At 35.0% G+C, this 19,213-nt stretch overlaps 1 protein-coding gene across 1 annotated transcript in view; it reads left to right on the forward strand.

Annotated features, from left to right (window-relative positions):
• tgfbr2b (transforming growth factor beta receptor 2b) overlaps positions 1 to 11,515 on the forward strand; it is a 38,226-nt gene extending 26,711 nt beyond the window's left edge. Inside the window, exons 6-7 of the mRNA XM_073846818.1 lie at positions 8,455 to 8,582; positions 10,619 to 11,515. Coding sequence (XP_073702919.1) covers positions 8,455 to 8,582; positions 10,619 to 10,807 — 317 coding nt within the window. The 3' untranslated portion in view covers positions 10,808 to 11,515. The remainder of the gene's footprint in view (positions 1 to 8,454; positions 8,583 to 10,618) is intronic.
• The last annotated feature ends 7,698 nt before the right edge of the window (positions 11,516 to 19,213 follow it).

The raw sequence follows: 19,213 nt of genomic DNA on the forward strand, positions 1-19,213 counted from the left end.
TGGTTGGCCAGTGAAAATTCAGCCTGTTGGTAAGTGCTCATCCATTCTGTGCACAAAAATGCACAGAATGGATGAAGCCTACTGGATTTTCAGTCCAACCTTGGTTCTCTAGTGTTAGGAAAAAATGTCTTAATAGGACTTAATCATTAAGAGCCAGAAAACAGAAAAAAACAGCAACTTTTAGCCACTTCGGAACTCCAACTGTTCCACTGTTTGTATCACTCCGCTTGCGGTTTTTCTCAATCCACTGTAATTTCATAAATAATACTGTTGTTGTGTCATGAAATGTAGCTTTAAGAGTTTTGAGGCAATAATGGTTTACCCTTCAAATATGCAGTTTGTTAATTAAGTTAAAAATTTTGGAGACAGGAGCTCCACGGCGTCAGCAGCTGTTCAGAGCTCATAAACCTGCCGAGAGCAGCCTTACCTCGGACAGATCTTCTGTAATTCGCCACTAGGTCTAATGTCTCTATAGTGGTTAAACAGGAAATATAATTAGTTTTGAGTAAATCTAACGGGCAGACTTTGGTCTCATTAATCTATTGTTTGTTTCAGAACAAATAGATTTGGCTGATCATGTTATATTTTATGTTAATTTTAAGCATATCAGAGCTTATATCAGAGCGCTGCCTTTGTACTTTTGACTGAATTGCCTAGCAACTTTTATGATGGCTCTTGTTGTTGTTTATTAAATATCATGATTTAATAAACAATATTTTATATAAATAACATTAGTATTTAATGATAGTTTTTAGTATTGGGATATGGTTTGCGTGTTCGGAATGGTGAATTTAATTACATTATTCCGCTATTAGATGCCGACAATTGACTGTTTTTATGAGTGAGTCAGCAGTTATTTTTACTTTCAACACCTTGTAAGACGCAGCCACGAAGTCACAAAGTGTTTTTTATACTTATACTTTATTACTTCTATTAAGCAAGATTGCATTAAATTGATTAAAAGTTACAGAAAAGACATTTATAATGTTTCAAAAGATTTGTATTTCAAATAAATTCTGTTCTTTTGAACTTTCTATTAATCAAAAAACCCTGAAAATTTTCCCTGGGGAAAAATATTTATCAAAAAAACTGAAAAAATGGATTGCAAGGGTGCATTAAATTGATTAAAAGTCACAGTAAAGACATTTATAATGTTATAATTTCATATAAATCATATAAAAAAAAAACTTTCTATTCATCAAAAAAAAATGGATTGCAGTTTCAACAATATTAAAAATATTTAGCAACAACAACTATTTTCAGCATTGCTAATAAGAAGAAATGTCTCTCTAGCTGCAAATCAGCATATTAGAATGATATATGAAGGATCATGTGACACTGAAGACTGGAGTTATGGCTGCTGAAAATTCAGTTTTGCATCATAGGAATAAATTACATTTTAAAATATATTGAAATACAAAACAATTATTTTAAATTGTGATAATAGTTTTTGATCAAATAAATGCAGCTTTGGTGCGCATAAGAGACTTGTTTCAAAAACACTTAAAAATTTTACTGACCTCAAACTTTTGAACATAAATTAAGCAGAATCTTGTTAGATTTCACTGAAAACAATACATATCATTTTGCATCCCATGTAAATATATCTTGGTTTAAAGGGATAGTTTGAAAATGAAAATGTTGTCATTATATACTCACACTCATGTCATTCCAAACCAGTAAGACCTTTGTTTATCTACGAAAGACAAGTTCAGATATTTTTGAAGAAATCCGAGAGCTTTCTGACCCTCCATAGACAGCAATGTAACTAAAATGTTCCCAGACCAAGAAACGTAGCGAGATCGTTAAAATCGTCCATGTGACATCAGTGGTTCAACCATGATTTTTAGAAGCTGCGAGAATACTTATGTGTGCAAAGAGGTCTGGGAACATTTCAGTTACATTGCTGACTATGCAAGGTCAGAAAGCTCTCGGATTTCATCAAAAATATCTTAATTTGTGTTTCAAAGATGAGCAAAGGTCTTACGGTTTTGGAACGACATGAGGGTGAGGATGTTTAGATATTTTACAGAAAAACACAAAAGACAAAAATACTAAGAAAAAATGTCAAGTTCAGAAGTTGCACCTTAAAATTCTGCTAACATTTGAATGAAGGTGCAGCAATCTACTTTTTTAATCAACTTTGGTAATATGAGTGACAGTGTATTTGCATGTGTATATTGTTTCACACACTGTCCCTGTGCCTGTCGAGTTGTGTTACCCACATGCCCCGGCATGCCCTCTGTGGCTGACAGGGGTTGCAGGAGTCCTCCTGTCATGCTGCTTGAAGCTTATCTGCAGAGCTGGAGTTGTTTTCAGCCAGACAGACTGTCTCACTCCAGTCTGAGTTGAGGGGGGGTAGAGACGGACATCCCAGGATCTGTCTCTCCAAGCCCTTGCTACTCTTTTTGCTCCTGTTGCAGTACCACTTTCAATGTGAAGCAATATGAAGAAATTTTTTCAAAAAGGAGGAAAAGAAACATTAAGGGATGTAACACTTGCAGACTGCAGCTGTAGAAAGTCCATATGTGGGTGATGGTGAAGTGGAAAGCTGTGGCTGCGTTGTTCTGCTGCGGCTCACTGTGTATGCTAGTAAGTCCTGAATTAGCACGGGGTGCGGCCTGGTCTGGAGTAGTAGAGCAAACTTGAGACCCTGCCAGCCGAGGAGAACTCCCTCCCTTCCTTAGAGAAGACGGGAAAACAAGTAAATGGAGGACAGCAGCTGGCTAGCAGGTGGCAGAACCTCATGCAGGGTGGCCATCCATCAGTACAGGTCTCAGATTCACTGCCACCACGCCTCTCACTGACTCGAGCTCTTCGCAAAAACACAAAAGAGCCAAGGGTGTTGTGCGTGCATGATCCACCCCAAAATTCACTGACTGAAGCTTGAAGAATCCTCCGGTCTGGCAACATTGCTGCTGCATTAGTCTTCAGGCGACGTTTAAATAGGTCCTAGTGTTTAAAGAGGAATCTAGCCTTCTGTCTGCCCCAACTGACTGTCTTACTGTGATTTATGAAGTCTTAAATCTTTCTGGTCCTCAAATCTGATTGGCTGAGATAGGGCTGGGCGATATGGCAAAAATGTATTCTCGATAATTTTTTCCCATATTGAACGATAACGATATATATTTCGATATAAGCTGTTGATGTTGCCAGCTTTAAAATAGTATCCCAACAGTGACTAAAGCCACAAAAATTAAAGGGTTCATTTAATTACATTTTAAAGTATAGTTTATTAACAAAAACAGATTACAGATTTGGCCTTAAAAATTAAAACAACTTACTAAAATAAATTTAAAAAATAAAAGTTGTGACAGAGTATGGTAAATGAGAGTAAATGTACAAAATGTAAACATAAAATTATTGTAAAAACATAATTTGTAACAATTATTTATTTATTTATTATTTATTTATTATTATTAACATAATTGTTTATTTTCTCTATTATAGGTTGAGCTATTTAAATTAGAGGCAACCACTGCATTTTGAAACAATCTACAGTATAAATAACAAAAAATTACGACACAGTTCTTTCTTAATCGTATTAAGTGCAGATAATTCAATGCCATAATCAAAGTAGGCTACTCTCTCATTATTCTAATTGCAAATAGAGAACGAATATTTCAAGAATGATACAGAGCTATAGCAATACACAACCTATCATAGCCTACATACTAATAACAGCTTAGATATGTCATGTAGCCTAATTTGTGTGCATTGGGGAGTCACTCTCTAAACAAGGGGGATTAAAATTGCTTTTGAATGCGCATGCTTTTTTTGCTTTCGGTTTCAGTTTTAACATTCGCGCCAAACTCTCAGCTGAGCTAAGAGTCACTTTTCAGATAGCCAAACCACTTATATAACGGAATTCGTGCTACCTATTTTTGTCGACAGTTTCAACATCTTTGGATAATAACTCGAGGTTAGTTTCACTTTCGTCGCTGCTTCCTCTCTCTCTCTTTTTTTTTTTTGTCGTCCTGGTGTTAAGTTTGCTTCGCAAAGTGCGGTAGGAAATGAACTTTGTACTTTGACGTGCACATGCACGCTGCACGCTGATTGACTGTTGTCTCATATTTCTGCTGTGTGATTGGCTCTTAGATTAATCCATATCGAGCAAAAAATGTCTAGAGCTTATCATCGTTATTAACATAAATTTTATCGCGATTCGATATGATATCGTTTATCGGCCCAGCCCTAGGCTGAGAGGAGTGTGATATTCTAGTGATATCGGAACTCCAACCTTTTTACTGTTCGTATCACTCTGCTTGAGGTGTTTCTCACAGCGAGTGTCATGGTGGACGTCTAAATCCACAAATTTGATGAATTATACTTTTTGTGTCATGGAATTTAGTTTTAAGAGTTGTTTAGGCAATAATGTAGCCTGGCCAACGCCAGACCACGTTATGACTTCGTCATGATTCGTGGTCTGGGAACCACATGTTCATTTTCTCGTATTTGAGGCGTGGTTTACGAATGTCCAGAGCCGTTTATTGGGCGATACGAATGTCTATCAAATGCGCCTGTGCGTAGTTCATAGCCAATCGTTTCAATTATACCGGATGACGTATGTAGAGCGAACGCCAAAAGTTGCTCTTTTTTCAAAATAAACTTGCGTTCTAAACTACGACGAACACTACACCGTGTCTACACCGGACGCGACAGTTGCCGCGCCGCAACAGCTAAAGTCTGTCTACACTGGACGCGACAAGGCGACCGTTGCAAATCATTTAAACTTTTGTGTGAGCACGTCATAAATAGAACGCGGCAGCAGATTACTGTCGGGATTTGCCATGTCTCGCCGCATCCAGTGTAGACAGCATAATAGGTTCTAATGTCATTTGTCGCGTCGGGTCACGCCGCTCGCGTCCGGTGTAGACACGAAAGATAACTTCGCGGCTGCTGCCATGCTGGATCCATAGTAACAAACTGCTTCGGTGAGTCGCATAGAAGGCGTCATCGTCTTACTGCTCCCTCCCCGTTCTGTGATTGGTTCCCTATCTTAGGTGAAAATTAGGTCCATGGTTTCCAGACTAGACTAGAAGCGTGAATAAAATCGCGCTGCGCAAGGCAGGATGGGGAAACCCAGGCTAGCAATAATGTACTTGTTTAGACTTTACATATGAGGTTTGTTAATAAAGATAATGTCTTTCTGAAAATTTACTTCAATGTTTTCGGAGATGTTAGCTCCAGGGCGTCAGCAGGTGTTCAGCAGTCATGAACCCACCAAGAGCAGTCTTACTTTGGCCAGATCTTTGGGAATTTGTCGCTGCTCTAATGACTCTATAGTGGTTAAACATGATATAATTTGTTTTGGTGTAACTCTAATGGGCTTTGGTCTCATAAATCTATTATTTGTTCCAGAGCAAATATTTTTGTCTGAGGGCAAAATCTCATCACGTTATATTTTATGTAAATTTAACGCTGTATATCAGAGCGCTGCCTTTGTACTTTTGAGTGAATTGCCTAGCAACTTTTGTGACGCTGTCGTTGTTGTTTTTTAAATAATATTATTCAAGAAATAATATTGTTTTTTAAATAACAGTAGTATTTAATAAAAGTTTTTAATATTGGGAAACTATTAGTTTCACACAAAATTACAGCTTGACTGAAAATTACATTTACTTACATTTATATATATATTAAAAAAACGGTAAATATTACGTCTTATATTTTTCAAGCTGCTCTTCATTGACACTGTCATCTTGGTAAAGTACACTAACTTAAAAAAATGTATTGGGGACAAATGTTATTTATTTATTTTAATAACATTTTAATAATATTTTTACACAGTAAATGTTGGAATGGTTTGATTATTTTACTCTTTGTTTAGATTAATATGGTTTTAAACAATCGTTTTTATAATAGATCTTTATATTTGTGACCCTGGACCACAAAAGCAATCTTAAGTAGCATGGGTATATTTGTAGCAATAATCAATAATACATTGTATGGGTCAATATTTTCTTTTATGCCAAAAATCATTAGGATATTAATTAAAGATCATGTTCCATGAAGTTATTTTGTAAATTTCCTACCATAATATATCAACTTACTTTTTGATTAGTAATATGCATTGTTTAGAACTTCATTTGGACAACTTTAATGGTGCTTTCTCAATATTTCGATGTTTTTTTCACCCTCAGATTCTAGATTTTCAAGTAGCTGTATCTCAGCCAATATTGTCCTATCCTAACAAACATGCATCAATTAAAAGCTTATTTATTCAGCTGATGTATAAATCTCAATTTCATAGAATTAACCCTTATGACTGGTTTTGTGGTCCAGGATCACATTTTAAGATTGAAAGTCAACGTGTGGGACAATAAAACATAGCAAAAGTAAATGATGAAAGCCTGATCATAAATAGTATATATTTTAAGGTCACATATTATTGTAAAAAAAACTGTAAAAAATCATAAAAATCAGTCCCTGGGACATAAAAGCACTCAAGAATGAAGAAACACCCATAAACCCTTTGGTTTTTTTTTCTTCTTGTACTATTTCCCAGACAGAGACTCAGACAGGCAGGTCTGTGGAGGTAACGGACTGTTAATCTGAAGGGGAAACTGTAGTAAAAAACGGCTTCCCTGGATACTTCTAGCTGGGCCCAGGGTGGGAGGCCTCAGCCGGCAGGACATCTGTTCCTAAAACCATAGCATTCCTCACATAGCGAGTGCATTTAAGTAGCCCAGCCCCTTGAGCAAATCAAGACATATAGAAAAAGAGACCAAAAAAGAAAGACTCTAGATGTCCTTAAAGGAGACCTATTATGCCCCTTTTTACAATATGTAATATAAGTTTTAGGTGTCCCCAGAATGTGTCTGTGAAGTTTCAACTCAAAATACCCCACAGATCACATTTTGTAAATGATGAGTAAAAGCAAAAAACACGCTGTTTATGTGCATGTGTCTTTAAATGCAAATGAGCTGCTGCTCACCACCCACTTTTCCAGAATAGGGCTGTGCCTTTACTGCCAAAAACATCTGTTTGGTTTTAAATAATCAAGTCTACTGTGCAGAAATCGTGTTTAGTTTAAGCTTCTGATAATATGGTTTTCTGAGCACACATATCCGAAGTATGCGCAAAGAAAGCAGCTGTCACACAGCATGTGAGTACTAAACTAAATTCTCTTTCATGTCTTATTGCGCCTAAACAGTCAAATACACACATGTTAAAAATACACTTGAGTTGCAAAAACAGTCAGCTATGTCTGTGAAGGTAAACAGCTGAGAAAGAAATTGCATGTTTATATTAGAGCTGTGTGGCAGCAGCGTAATATACAGGAAATAAATCAATAAATCCACTGCTCTCGTCCCCTCTGAGGCTGGGACTCTAAATAGTGTCAATGACAGAAGTTAACATGCTTTGTGCAAACTTTTGCCATGGTTTTAGACCTGGTACACTGTTGTCGCTTGCGAAAAACAAAATGGCGGCACTGTGGGTGGAAATGTGCAGATTGAGGCGGTAATATTGTAATAAGATCCCTTTTCTACGTCACAGAGGAAGCAAAATCTGCCCAGCTCAAGGCTTACCAAAACAAAGTTACTAGGTTGCCTTTTTCACGTTTTCTGGGATCCATAAGCTCAGATTTGACCGCAATCAGGTCAGACCCTCACACGGGGCACCGAGGACAGCAGAAATAGCAACGCAGGGGCGGGAGTATTTTGTTTAAGAGCTGAAACAGGGGAAGTCCACTTGTCAAAAACAGGATGCGTTCGCTTGTGGAGTCAGCTTCTCCGCAGGGGCCCAATCACAGTCCTCTACTTCCTGTCCCAGGCTGCACGCTGGCCTAGCCCCTTCCTGTGGGCCCAGAGTGCTGGGCAAGACCACAAAACACGCTCTCCAATCAAGAGCAAGCCGCTCCAAAGTAAACGTACTCATCCACCATCATTTGCTGTAATGGATTTAATATTAGACAATAACAGCTGTTTTATGACATCTCCGGGCGTTTTTGGGAAGGGGAGGTTTTGGTGTTTCTTGCAGATTTTTTAGCACCCTGTGTGTGTTATCTATAGCTGGCTCTGGTCAAGTACTTGGCTGTGGAGGCTGAAGACAGATATATGATTGGGCCTCTGCAGCTGCAAGTTTCACAAGCTCTGGAAAATCTGTTTTTGGAGCTCGCTGGCACAGTCCAGTGATTAGCCTCATATTTCATCAATTTGTTTTCGGAGACGAAACAAATGACCCACAAACTCAGCATTGTTTGTTGTTGGCATTCTGATGGAGCAACTGATTTCATCCCATTTTTCTCTAGATGCTGTTTTGCCGGATAGGATAACCAGAGCATATGAAACATGCGTTCCTTTCCCCATTCAGTGCTTTCTTCCAGCTTCCAGTTTCCAACCTCAGTGCTTCTCACGACCAAATGCTGTCCAACAATGATTCTTCATGCTGTCATGAGGGGATAGATCGTATGTCTGATGATCTGATCATCTCATGTGTGTGTCTTTGCAGAGGTTAAGGACTACGAACCTCCGTTTGGCTCTAAAGTCCGAGAGCACCCCTGTGTGGAGAGCATGAAAGACAATGTGCTGAGAGACCGGGGCAGGCCAGAGATCCCCAGCAGCTGGATGAAACATCAGGTAAAAAACATTCTGATTCAATTTCAGAATATAAAAGACAGCATATTAGCTCAAAGACAAGACACTGTTATTCTTCTTTGAAAATAGCTACAGATATAGTTGGTAAGATGTTTTTTTAATAAGAAATTAAAAAGCAAGGGATACACTGAATTGCATTTAGAATCTTGCAAAAGATTTAGATTTCAAATAAATGCTGTTCTTTTGAACTTTCTATTAATCAAAGAATCCTGAAAAGGAAATGTATCACAGTTTCCAAAGAAATATTAACCTGTTTTCAACATTGATACTAATAGGAATGTTTATTGAGCATTGTATCAGTATATTAAAATGATTTCTAAAGGATCATGTGACACTGAAGACTGCAGTAGGGATGATGAAAATTCAGCTTTGATCACAGGAATAAATTACATTTTACAATATGTTCGCATAGAAAACAGCTATTTAAAATTGTAATAATATTTAATAATTTTACAGTATTTTTAGATCAAATAAAATGCAGTCTTGATTTATAAAAAAATAATAAAAATAAATAAATAAATGACACTTTTTGACTAAAACTTAAGCTGAAATTAGTAATAAAATTTAGAAAAAAAAATCAAAATGTTAATAAAACTTATAATAGTATATGAATAACACTAATATTTCTTTGAAGGCATGAGGTTGTGTTTGCCAAGGTTGGTTGTGTTTGCTTCAGAGTGACTGAATTGGAAATATATTTTAAAATATATTAACATTTTAAAATATCTTACATTTTTTACTGTATTTTTGATTAAATAAATTCAGTCTTGATGCGCATAAGTGACTTCTTTCCAAAACATAAAAAAATCATAACTTTTAAACATTAGTATACATATATTTTGCAAATGTTAATGCTTCTCAATTTCATTTAAGCTAAAGCACTAAAATAACTTAAACTACATAAACTAAAATTTAAAACTAAAATGAAATGTAAAAAAAAAACTAAAATTAAATTTAAAAAACCAAAGGGGAAAAAAAACTAAATTGTAAAAAATATATAAATAAAAATGACAGACTTTTTTGACTAAAACTTTAACTTAAATGTAAAAAAAAATAATAATAAAAAAAGATCAAAATGTTAATAAAATGCATAATAGTATATTAATAACACTAACATTTGTTCGAAGGAATAAGGTTGGTTGTGTTTGGTTCAGAGTGACTGAATTGAAAATTCAGCTTTTACATTTACATTAAAATATATTAAATAGAAAACAGCTATTTAAAATTGTAATACTGTTTCACAGTTTTACTGTTTTCACTGTATTTTTCATCAAATAAATGTAAGTGTAAGAGACTTCTTTCAAAAACTTAAAAAAAATAACTTTACGGATATGTTTGTGAACATTTCTCATTTTTGTTTACGTAAAAGCACTACCTAAACTAAATAAAAACGAATACAAATTAAATAAAGCTTTATCTAAAATTAAAATAAAAAAATTAAAATGCAGCTTTGCATCACAAAATAAATTACATTTTAAAATATATTAAAATAGAAAACAGTTTTAAATTGTAATAACATTTCCCAATTTTACTGTATTTTTAACCGAATAAATGAAGCCTTGGTGAGCATAAAAGATAAAATAATTAACCACCAAACAACTTTTGAACACTAGTAGACATCGATTTTTAACAAAATTTTGTTAGATTTCTCTGAAAGCAAGGCTTATTTGATGTCATTTTGCTTTCTATGTTAATGTGTCTTGTTTGAAGGCCAAGTAGATACTTAAATACTATAAAATTCTGCATAAGAAAACAATTTTGGTACAGTTTAATTTTATTTTTATTCATTTGACTGTTAAACCAACCCCAGACTCTTGAATGGTAATGTATATATTGACAAAAAGAGAATTTAAAAGAGGACAAAAACAACAGGGATACAAAGTTTTAGTTTTCAAGTTAAACCCAAAGATGTTGATTAGCTAATATTGACAAAATTTAAAGCGTAATTTCATCAAAAGACAAAAACTATTACTAAAATATAGACTGTATTGTAAAAATACACTGTGTTTGATCTCCAGGGTGTGGCTGCAGTCTGCACCACCATCAACGAGTGCTGGGATCACGACCCCGAGGCCCGACTCACGGCACATTGCGTGGCCGAACGCTTCAGCGAAATGGACGACGACCTTGACAAGCTGTCCACCTGCAGCAGCTCCGAGGAGAAGATTCCAGAAGATTGCTTCGTGAGCGTGAGCGATGACAAATGAGAGAGAGAGAGAGAGAGAGAGAGAGAAAGGTCGCTCTCACTCGCTCTCCCTCTCTCAGCAGAAACTGAATGTTTGGATCCTTCCCGTGAGGTGGAGTGGAAGAATATGGCCTTTTCATAAAGCTTTATGTTTCATAACCAAAGATTTCATGCACTTTATCAGATTATGCATAGCTCACACTGAGGTCGGTCAGGCTACCGAGCAAGAGGAGCTGGACAGATGCTGGTTTTCTCCTCTGACAGCCGACCGAGAGCCAAATGTAATCAGGAAAATGTTTCAACACTAAAGATTCATAGGAGATTGTAAGACTTTCTACAGATCACTTCAGGATTTTCTGGATTTATGGACGAATGCGTTAGGTGAGAGGTTTGTGTGTTTGTGTGCATGAGCGTGTGTGTGTGTTTAGAGTTGTTTATAGTGAGAAATGTATTGTGCTTGTTAGCCAAAGAAAAAAGTATATTGTAAATAGTCCTTTCGACATATAAAAAAATCAACCCACACTATTTGAGAGAGCCAAAAAAGGGAAGAGTATATGCTGCACATACCAAAAAATGTGTTAAACGAACAGTATTTTTAAGTGCCTAATATCCTGGATATTAAATCGTGCCTCTCTTTTGCTACTTTTTTATGTAATATATTGTAAATCTCTGATGATTAAAATACATTTATGTACAGTATTGACACTAAAGATGTGTGTTATTATTTGGATTATGAGTGGGATTCATATGTAAGCTTTTTAGCCTGGGAAATTTGTGAGGTTTCTTTCATATGAATGATGATTGACAGCCAGATTATTATTACCTGTAATACCGCCGCTGGTTGCAACAATGTTTTCAGTTAGTCTTAACAAACATTCCATTAACCAGTTGTCATGCATGCCCGCTAGTTCAGTGTTCTGGGAAACAAATCTCTTAACTGAAAATCAGTCGTTAAATATGCCTCGCATTTCTGTACATAAGCCTCAGGGTTTCTAGTACAAAAAAACCTTCAGCTGTTGCTAAATCAAGACATTTTTGTGTGAAAGCATCTTTTAGCTCAACAGCAGAGTGGTAAATCTGAACTAGATTTCTTTCATTTTCAAAAGAAAATATTAATAGTGCTTGCCCATCCCTGCCACCACATTGATAGATTCTAATTTCAGCTTTATTTTCAAATAAAGTAAATAATAAACACTGATTTTTTTTAGTGCATTTCCCATTTAGATTACCTTTGTCAGTCTTTAAAAACATTCATATTTTGACATTGTTAATGTCATTTTTAGCAAATTACAAAATGAATATCTATTCTCTCTCACTGTACATTATAAAGTTGCTACAATATAGTGTTTAAAATATTTTTAATATATTCTGACAAAATAGTATTGCATTTTAATGTGTTATTTATGGGTTATCAGCATTAAACTTGTCTTGTATTGTGCTGTATTTTTAATATATTCAGACTAAATAATATAGCATTTTATCTATCGGTTATCGTTGTGAAGCTCATGTTAAACTAGTGTTGTAGGCAAAAAAATTCAGACAAAAATGTATAGAATTTTAATATCTGTTATTTATAGGTTATCAGTGTTAAAATGTTTCTACAATTTATTTAGACAAAATAATATAACATTTCACTGTCTGTTATTTATCGGTTATCTGCATGAAACTCACATTAAACTAGTGTTGTAATTTATTCAGACAAAAAAGTATAGAATTTTAATATCTGTTATGTATGGTTATCAGTGTTAAAATGTTTCTACAATTTATTTAGACAAAATATTTTAAAATTTTACTATGTTATTTATCGGTTATCTGCATGAAACTCACATTAAACTAGTGTTGTAGTTTTAATTTATTCAGACAAAAAAGTATAGAATTTTAATATCTGTTATTTATGGGTTATCCATGGTAAAATGTTTCTACAATTTATTTAGACAAAATAATATAAAATTTTACTATCTGTTATTTATCGGTTATCGGCATGAAACTCACATTAAACTAGTGTTGTAGTTTTAATTTATTCAGACAAAAAAGTATAGAATTTTAATATCTGTTATTTATAGGTTACCAGTGTTAAAATGTTTCTACAATTTATTTAGACCAAATAATATATATTTTAACTATATGTTATTTATCGGTTATCGGCATGAAACTCACATTAAACTAGTGTTGTAGTTTTAATTTATTTAGACAAAAAAGTATAGAATTTTAATATTCATTATTTATGGGTTATTAGTGCTAAACTTGTATGTTTAATTTATTCAGAAAAATATATATATGTTTTTTACTGTGTTATTTATTGTTTATCAGCATGAAACTCATGTTAAACTAGTGTTGAAGTTTTAATTTATTCAGACAAAAAAGCATAGATTTTTATATCTGTTATTTTTGGGTTATCAGAGTTAAACTTGTATATTTAATTTATTTAAACAAAATAGTATAAAATTTTACTATCTGTTATTTATCGGTAATCAGCATGAAACTCATGTTAAACTAGTGCTGGTGTAGTTTTAATTTATTCAGACAAATAGTTTAGAGTTTTAATATCTGTTATTTATGGGTTTGGGTTATCAGCAATAAACTTGTATTTTTAATTTATTCAGACAAAATAATATAACATTTTACTGTCTGTTATTTATTGGTTATCAGCATGAAACTCATGTTAAACTAGTGTTGTAGTTTTAATTTATTCAGATGAAATAATTTAAATCTTATTTTACATTTATCGACATGAAACTTGTTTCATGTTAACAAAGATAATTATATATGAACTATTATTTAATTAATTATTCACAGATTTTGAATATTGGTGCATCTTTATTTATGTAAATTAAATTATTTTAATAAAATCAAGTCTTGTAGTGAGCATGCTCAGTCGTTCATGAGCGTGAGATGCGGCAGACAGCTGTCAAATTGAGTGAAATAATGTCTCTCTTTGACGGTCTTTTGTGGCGTGAGGCTGTTTGTATTGAGCTCTCACGCTGGAGTCAGTAGCGGTTCATCTGGGCTTTGTTTAGGAGTGAGAGTTTTGAAATTCCTGACCGGGAACAACCGTGACCATAATGACAGAGAGTACGAAGACTGCGCGAGTCCCTCAGACGGGTCATTTTTATCCCAGGCAGACATTCGTACACACCCCTGTTGCTCTCTCACCATCCCTCTTTTGCTTAGTGTCTATTGTTTCTTTACTATTTTAGCCCCTAAACCGCTGGAACGTCTGGGGGGGAAGAACCAGACAGGGGAATAAACCGGTATCTGCGGGGCTGAATGGCTATAAATATCTCTCTGTGGCACTGATCTCAGAATAGGATTTATGGGCCCGTTCTCCCGTCTTGGCATTTGTTGTTGTTGTGGTGTTCTAGAGAGAGAAGAGCTGACCAGAGGAAACCGTTGTGCATCCACATTTTTCTGTCGGGGAGAGATGGAGTAAACAGTTTAGTCTCTAGTCTCCGTTTTCAGAGGTGGCTGTAAATAGTGTGAGCACTAAAATGTATAAATATAATACGCTAAAAGAAAAGATTTACGAGACCTCAAATATGTGGCTGTTAAAAAGGCATAAGTGAGGAATCCATAACAAGTGCATATACGGTCAATTTTCGTATCCTACAACTTCACTGAGCATAGTAAGTAAATAAAATTCATCATTGAAGGTGCCGTAGAATGGAAAACTGTATTTACCTTGGCATAGTTGAATAATAACAGTTCTGTACATGGACATGACATACTGTGAGTCTCAAACACCATCGTATAAATCCGGTGTTTGCAAAAGACCACTGAAAAATAGGCTAATCCTAACATAGCAGCGACTATTACGTAATAGTCGCGATCGTTAATAGTTACGCCCCCAACATTTGCATAGCCGAATCATCAGAAGTTCTGCAGCTAGGCTATTGTGAAAAAAACAAAGCGAGGACAATAGTGAAAATGGCAGATCATCAAATGGGAATAAATGTTATGTTCCAGGTTGTGCAGGAGATGTTAAGTGCAGGGATAGTTGGTGTCTGTAACTTACTCAGAAAGGCAAGGAAAACAAACAAGGCGATCTAATAAAATAAGGCAAGCCACTGAAGAGACATGGTTAGCTTAATGCTAGCGGTAGCCTGTTACATTGCAGTACATAAGATTTCACTTACCACATAAACGAAGAGCTGGAGAGATGACTGAGCAGATGATGGCGAATGATTTACAGATCCTGAGCATCACTAACAAGCAACTTATGTGGTAAGTACTGCTGCTGCAGTATAAGGTTACACAGAGCACATGTGATCACAAAAGTGAAAGTAAAATGATCGTGCATTCAAAACGGCAGTTTCAATAAACCGCATAATAATAGCGACTGGATTTCCGTGATTAAATATATATTTTCCTCCACGTGCGAGCTACTGAAATGAGCCGCTCTGTGAAACAGCCAATCAGAGCAGAGCTCATCATTATTATTCATGAACCTTCCAAATAAGGTAAAAACAGACCATTTCATTTCTAGTGACAAATCCAAGGGTTGTAAATGGACTTGTAAAACCGTTTCTGGAGAATTTTTGCCCTTTCCTATGCCATATACCTTCTATGTAGATATCAGAGAACAAATTAAAATATTGTATCAATGCATTCTATGGCACCTTTAAAGATGATCTTATGTTGTTTAGTTAGGCTAATCATTCTGAAGTAACGTAATAGGCCAACAAATAAAATCACTGAAATGGTGCCGCGGTATGCAAGACACTCACGAACCAGACGCAATCCATCTTAGCCAAGCCCTAAATGCATTAAAACATTTTATTAGGGGTTCAAGCCAAAACCGTAAGTCATAGAGACTTGAAACGTGGAGGGATGGTAGTACTCACACCGCCAACAACGCCACCAAGGCTCGCCCTAATTGGCCTGATGGGGGCGCTACAGAGAACAAAAGTATGAAACCACTCATAACTCCTAATCCATCAGTGGCAGGCTCAAGTGTCTTATGTCATTGGAATCCTTGGAAGACGCCTCAGATTCGATGTAAATTTTTAAATTTTGGGGTGTTTCACGTTTCTTGAAAAAAATACTTTTGCAAACTAGTCCTAGGTTTTTCGCCTGATCTGAACCAAGCCAGTGCAGAAAGATTCTCTGGAGAGTGAATATCAAAAAAGTTGAAAAGTCGCAAAGGGATGCCACAACGTTCGAAAGGGGCAGGGCCACTTTTATTAAAATGCCTATAACTCCTGAAAAGAATGAGACATCTTCGCCAAACTCAGAACACTTATGTAAGAGCTCAATTTGAGGTCACAGGACAAAAATCAATACGATAGAACTCTTCGTTCCAGACAACTTTGCTTCTAGAACGGATCGGAACCAAACCAGTGCAGAAAGATTCTCTGGAAACATCAATAATTATCAAAAATCTTCCCCAAACACACAACACTTATGTAAGAGCTCAATCTGAGGTCGCAGGACAAAAATGGCAGAGCTTGGCCACTTGGTCACACTATAAGAGTAAAAAAACATAAAGGTGGCGACGCACGGTTCAAACACAAATGTGCGATATTCATATCAGATGATAGAACTCTTCGTTTGCCTCTACAACTTTGCCTCTAGAACCACTGCTGTCAATCAAACCATTTGTTAAATGATTGAGATGATGTAAAAAAAAAAAAAAAAAAAACTTTTGCAAACTAGTCCTAGGATTTTCGGTCAGTCTGGAAAAAAACACTGCAGTACAATTGTTTGGACTCTCTAGGTCAATAATTATCAAAAAAAAAAAAAAAAAGTTTAAATTTACTCTTTGGGAAGCTATAACGGGGTCGTTTAGAAAAGGGGCCTGTCCGAACTTACCTAAAATCCTATAAATCCTGAAGGAAAAGTCAAAACTTAACAAAACCTGGTGAGCGCATGCAACGTGTGATTTAAAACAAGCCTGAAACCACAGCTGACCACAGCTGCTGCTATAACAATCATTAACATTAAAAAACGTAATATTTCTATGGTAAATTATTTTGTGCGGAATTAGATTTTTTTGGTTTGTATTTATTTGTTTATTTTAGTGCTGTCAAACGATTAGTCGTGATTAATCACATCTAAAATAAAGTTTGTGTAAATAATATATGTGTATACTCTGTGTATTTATTATGTATATATAAATACACACATATAGTATATATGCATAATAAATATACACAGTACACACATATTATGTAAACAAAACCTTTTAGTTAGGATGCGATTTATTAATTTTGACTAATTTAATGCATGCTTGCTGAATAAAAGTATTAATTTCTTTCTTCAAAAACTAAAAAATGAATACAATCAATCATTCAATCTTTGCTACATAATTTCTATATATATATATATTTGCTACATACCTCTAAATACCTGATTCAGATGCCTGGTTTGATTATTTTGATTCATTCATTCTTAGTGATTCCCAATGCTGTCGGCTTCTTTTATAAACTTACAAAGCATCAGATTTTGCTTGATTGCCACATACACCACCACAAAAGTTGGGCCAGACACTTGTACCTAAAGTCGTGAAGGTCTCTTTGGGTCTTCTCCAGTTCTTCCACCAGTTCAGTTGAAGTGGAGTAGGCCTACTCTGGCCCATGTACAGGTTGACGTCTTACTGGCTGACTGATAAGTATCTGTTTGAAGACGTTCACCTTTTTTCCGGCATGTCTGGTAGCCAGCCACCATCAGGCTGCATTTCATCATGCTCTTTGATCGCTGGCGCCACCTGAGGGTACAGAGATCAAACAACAGATAAGAGATAGACACCGCAAGGGGAACACAGTGCACACGGCCCAAATGCACCATAGACTATCACACTTGCTTTAAAACAAACACACGTGGAAGCAGCAGGGATAATGACAGGCTGGCCAGTTGGAGCACTAGTGCGCCTCCATTGTATTTAGATGATCTTTGGGTCATAAAAGAACATATAAAGCCAAGAGGCAGAGTGTCAACTGGCCTATTTTATGGCCTTAAAGACTTTTTGGTGTTGTGACATAATTTTCAGGCCTAATGCACATTTAACATAGTAATTGTAAACAGCATAAGGTCTAGTCCATATCGCAGTATATCCTAGCCAAAAATGGCTTACTGACATGTAAAATGACCTTTTATGTGGCATTTAGATGTGAATTTATCTGCATTAGATGATACCAAAAATAGAAATAGAATACGCCAACTTTCAGCATCTGAAATGACAAATGAAATGAATACAAGTGCTTAAACTGTCATTAAAATACTGCTACAATGCATAAAATTCTAAATAAATAAATAAAAACTAGACTTTGTTTTATTTTTGCATAGAATTTAATTTAGAAATTGCATTATTATTAATAATAATAATAATTTATTCAGTGATTCATTTATTTGTTTTATTTTTTTCATTGTGTGCTTGGCAGATAATTCATAATTTTAACTCATAATTTTCATAAATATGTATTTATACAAGCCAGCTTGAAAGAAGAATTAAATACAAATGAGTATTATCTCATTTGTTTGTTTGTTTGGTTTGTTTGTTTTATTTATTATATTTTTGAAGGTAAAATCTGACCTTGACATGCTTAACAGGATAACGCATCATTTTTACTCATAATTTACATGAATATACTTATAAGCCAAGTTGAAAGGAGAATCAAACACAAACGACTATCTATCTATATCTATCTATCTATCTATCTATCTATTTATCTATCTATCTATCTATCTATCTATCTATTCAGTCAACTCGATTAATCACGATTAATCGCATCCGAAATAAAAGTTTGTTTACATATATGCATATAAGCAAGGTTGAAAGGAGAATCAAACACAAATGACTATTTATTTATTCATTTGTTTATTCAATCAGTCAGTCAGTCAGTCAGTCAGTCAGTCAGTCAGTCAAATCGATTAATCATAATTAATCACATCCAAAATAAAAGTTTGTGTTTACATATGTGTCTGTATCATAAGTAAATGTATTTAAAAAATGTATGTGTGCATATTTACACACACACACACACACACATACTTGTTTTTCTCCCATAAGGGGGTCCATCGTTTTTTACCAAATTATGGGGTCCACCATTTCCAGTGGATCTATGCATGTATAAAAAATCAAGCAAGATTATGACCAGTTTTTAATAATAAATATCACTTAAATGTAACAAAATTCAAACAAAAATTTCTCCATGTCTGTTTCTGAGTCACTTGTGGGGTTCGGGTTTAAACATTTAGAACTTGTGAGGTCCGCTATTACAGATACACACATATTTCTAGTTTTTATATCCTAACGGGGAACAAAAGGTACTATCTGGAAATTTACATTAGTTTGGCTTTGATTATCATATTTTATAGATTAGAATTTATATCTTTTAAATTAATTAGCTCACAAACCTATTAGCTTTGTCACTCCTATGATTGGCTGAGCTACATATGAGGCAGAAAACATCTAAAATGGCATTTAGAGAAA

Source organism: Garra rufa, chromosome 9, assembly GCF_049309525.1.
Source record: "Garra rufa chromosome 9, GarRuf1.0, whole genome shotgun sequence".
In the NCBI taxonomy this organism is placed as follows: Eukaryota; Metazoa; Chordata; class Actinopteri; order Cypriniformes; family Cyprinidae; genus Garra; species Garra rufa.